We start from the raw sequence: 3,693 nt of genomic DNA, 5'->3' as shown, positions 1-3,693 counted from the left end.
CCTGTGGTATGAGGTCCGGTCGATAGCCTTGTCTTGTTCTAACTGCTTCAGACAGTCTATGACCCTCTTCCAGTAACCACTTCCTGGGTCTCGTTTCAGGGGCTCATAAGTATTTTCATCACTGAGTAGTGACAAAATCTTCTCATGATAGTCTTTCTGGTTAAGCAATACTGTGCACCTACCCTTGTCTGCCGGAAGGATGATAATGTTGTTGTCATCACTAAGTGATGTGAGTGCCTTCCTCTCCTCCATGGTGATGTTGGATGCTGGGGGCTTTGCATTGCTGAGACAGGCCGAAACTTTCGTCCGTAGTTGCTCTGCTTCCACTTCTGCAATATTGTTGTTACGAATTGCTGTTTCTGTGGCTGTGATCAGCTCCACTAGAGGGATTTGTCTCGGTGTGACGGCAAAATTCAACCCTTTAGCAAGGATGTTTTTCTCTGTTTGGGTGAGCTGTCTGTCAGACAAATTCTTCACCCACTTGTCCACATCCTCCGTGTCGCATCCTTGTCTCTTCTGGCCACTGAGGACACTCTCCGTATTTTGTGGTGGTTTCCGACGTACAAAAAGTAAGTCAAACTTCCATGGTTGCCTGGTCTTAGACTTCTTGTGCTGTGCTAGACGAGCCTTCTCAGTGAAGTCAAACACCTTTTTAAGAGTATTCTCATCTAAAAGCATAGTCAGTCTCCGTCGGATCCGCTCTTTCGCCATCTTACAATGCTGTGATTGCAACCATTCCCCAACTCTCTGTGAATGGTACTCATGGCCATTGATCAGTGTTCTTTGATCAGTGGGTTTTGGTCAGTGATTGTTGATCAATGGTCATGGGAATTTGCATAATTATGATTAAGGAACTGACCTCACAGCCCATTGTTCCTTCAGTGGGCTGGTTTCAGTCATTATGCAAATGTACTGTTTATAAGGTTTGGGGAAACCTGCAGTCAGCTGAGACTGAAGAAGTCACTTGGATGAGTAACGAAACGTTTCTCCCACAAAACGCTACGTCCAGATGAACAGATTCAACTTTTGGAGATTTACTTTCCTGGATGATTGAGAATGCATCAAGACATCAATTAAAGATGGCGCTGGAGTGACAGCAGCCTTTCCAAGTAGCTCTGCAACACCGCACCTTTTAACTTTTTTTAGACGAGGCTTTCAAACTTTATTTCACCTTCCTCTAGTTACTCTACTTCTACCTCTTAGATATAGCGATACGAGATGAATAATGCACTTTTTAAAACTTCTGGAACCAGCTCCTTCCTCTATTCGAGAGCCGAGCTGCTGGCACTAAGAACAAAGGAACAGTGAAGGAGGAGGTGAAAGCAGCACAGCGGGAGGTGAAACGCTGCCTGAAGTAAGCAAAGGACACCTGCAGGAGGAAAGTGGAGAGGAACAATATGAGGGAGGTCTGGATTGGTGTGGAGAAGGCAAACAAACTCAACTTCTTCAACAGGTTTGACCAGCCCACAACCCCCCCACCCTCACCTTTACTACAGAGCCCTCTCCCCACTCTCCTACCTCCCTCGCTTCCCCCCTTCCTGACACTATGACCCCCCTCCTCCAACCCCTCTCTCAACAGCAGGACATCTCCCCCCCCCCCTCCTTCCAATCATCTCCCAGTGTCACAGTGGATCAGGTCAGGAGACAACTGAGGAAGCTTCGCCCCAGGAAGGCAGCAGGCCCAGACAAGGTGTGTCCTAGGATGCTAAAGGCGTGTGCTGCTGAACTTGGGGAGCCGCTACAACGAGTCTTCAACCTCAGCCTGCGACTGGGGAGAGTGCCCGCCCTATGGAAGACATCCTGCATCGTCCCGGTCCCCAAAAGGAACCGTCCCAATGAGCTGAATGACTTCCGACCGGTGGCACTGACGTCACATCTTATGAAGACTCTAGAGCGGCTCTTCCTCAACCTCCTCCAACCACAGGTACAACATGCCCAGGACCCACTACAGTTCGCATAAAAGGCGGATGTCGTGCTGAGTGTAAAGCTGTCAGCAGGGGGAATAACACAGGGCTGTGAATGAGTCCTGTCACTGTGATCAGGCTCCTCCTTCTAATCCACCAACTTAGTGTTGATGAAGACTAAACAGAGAGATCACAGCTTCTTTATACTTGCTGTAGCTCACAGTTACTCTACACTGCAGATATGACGCCTCTGTTCATCTCAGTGCTGCTGGCTGCTATGTGCCTCGGTATGAACACAACTCTGTTTCTTTGATATCAATCCAACATTGACATGATTCTTTAACAGCACACTGATACTGTTTGTTGGTGTTTTACAGAATGCAGAGCGCAAAAAGACAATGTGCTGCAAGCAAAAGGAGAAGAGACTGCTGCTGCAGGAGGCTCAGTAACACTTCACTGTCTCTATAACAGCAGCAGTTTAACAGGCACTTCTCTCTTCTGGTACAAACAGGATGGAAACAACAGCCCCAAATTCATCCTGATGCACTATAGTGGGAATCAAGGAAACACAGCAGACGAGTTCAAGGAGAGATTTTCATCCACACTGGATTCCAGCATCAGATCAGTTCCTCTGAAGATCCAGAAGCTTCAGCTGTCTGACTCTGCTGTGTACTACTGTGCTCTGCAGCCCACAGTGACAGGAAACACCAAAACTCTGTACAAAAACCTTTGGAGCAAAGACAACAGAATACTCCACAACATCCACTAGAGGGAGCCACACACTGTTAAACCTCTGATTCTGTTCCTGTGACTGAAACATTGTGCTTCTGGTTACACTGACTGGCTTCACCTTCTTTTTGTCAACATGCAATAAATTGTTTTGTAAAATGTTGATGACAGAGCACCACAGATTCACTTTGACCTTTTTCCAAGAAGAAACCGTCTTCAGATTGTTGCCAAACATAAAATTTTACTAAATACTGACAACAATATGTGACACTGTTAAAACATATTTAAGGTACCAAGTATCCACTCAGCAGTTTAACAGTCTCAGATTGATTGTGCTCTCTGACTGAGATCACAGCCTGGTCTTAGTCGACCTGTTAGTGACACTGTTGAAGTCTAAACACACTTTAAATCTCAAAGCTTCATTTTGAACCTGATTTGCAGGTTGATCAAAAATCACATCTGAGCAAATATATTGTGAACCTAAGAATCTACAGAGTGTCCACTTCTTCTTCTTCTCTCTGGTTTCAGTTGTGAAAAACAGTTTGTTTTGTGCCACCACATGTATGTTACTGAATTTAAATCACTGTAAATCAGTAGGTCTGACACACTGACACAGCCTCATTTCTCTGTATAAGGAAACTGTCAGGGTCCCTGAGTCATCAGGAGTTTGAGTTTTGTAATTTCATTATTAGTTTTTGGTTTCCAGCAGTAGTTTATTAACAGAAACGAGGAGCATAATGTTTTGGTTTCATTGTGCTTTTGAGTTTTCCTGATCCCTTTGTTGGTTCTCTGTCGTGGTATTTGTGTCTCTAGTTAGTGATAGAGGACTTCAGGTTGATTGTTTTCCTTTCCTGTCCCCTTTCTGTGTCCTCAGTCTTGTCCCCTTGTCTGTCTCTCTGTGTCCTGTCTCCATGCTCGTCTTGTTTCCCTGTTTAGTTGTGTCAAGTTAATCTTGTTTCCACATTCTGTTATGTTCCACTTCCTGTTTTATTTTGGTGACTGCAGCTCAGTGTCTTGTGTTTAGTTTGACTTCCTCTCACATCATTGTGTTAGTTCCCCT

General features: G+C 45.3%; 1 gene segment (V, D, J or C); it reads left to right on the top strand.

The window, feature by feature from the left end:
* The first annotated feature begins 1,603 nt into the window (after positions 1 to 1,603).
* Positions 1,604 to 2,854, top strand: LOC109195402 (T cell receptor alpha variable 18-like). The segment is given in 2 exon segments: positions 1,604 to 2,191; positions 2,282 to 2,854. Coding segments are annotated over 2 exon segments (438 nt in total).
* Positions 2,855 to 3,693: the final 839 nt, after the last annotated feature.

The sequence above is a fragment of the Oreochromis niloticus genome, linkage group LG18 (genome assembly GCF_001858045.2).
Source record: "Oreochromis niloticus isolate F11D_XX linkage group LG18, O_niloticus_UMD_NMBU, whole genome shotgun sequence".
NCBI classification, from domain to species: Eukaryota; Metazoa; Chordata; class Actinopteri; order Cichliformes; family Cichlidae; genus Oreochromis; species Oreochromis niloticus.
This window is presented reverse-complemented; position numbering and strand designations above follow the sequence as displayed.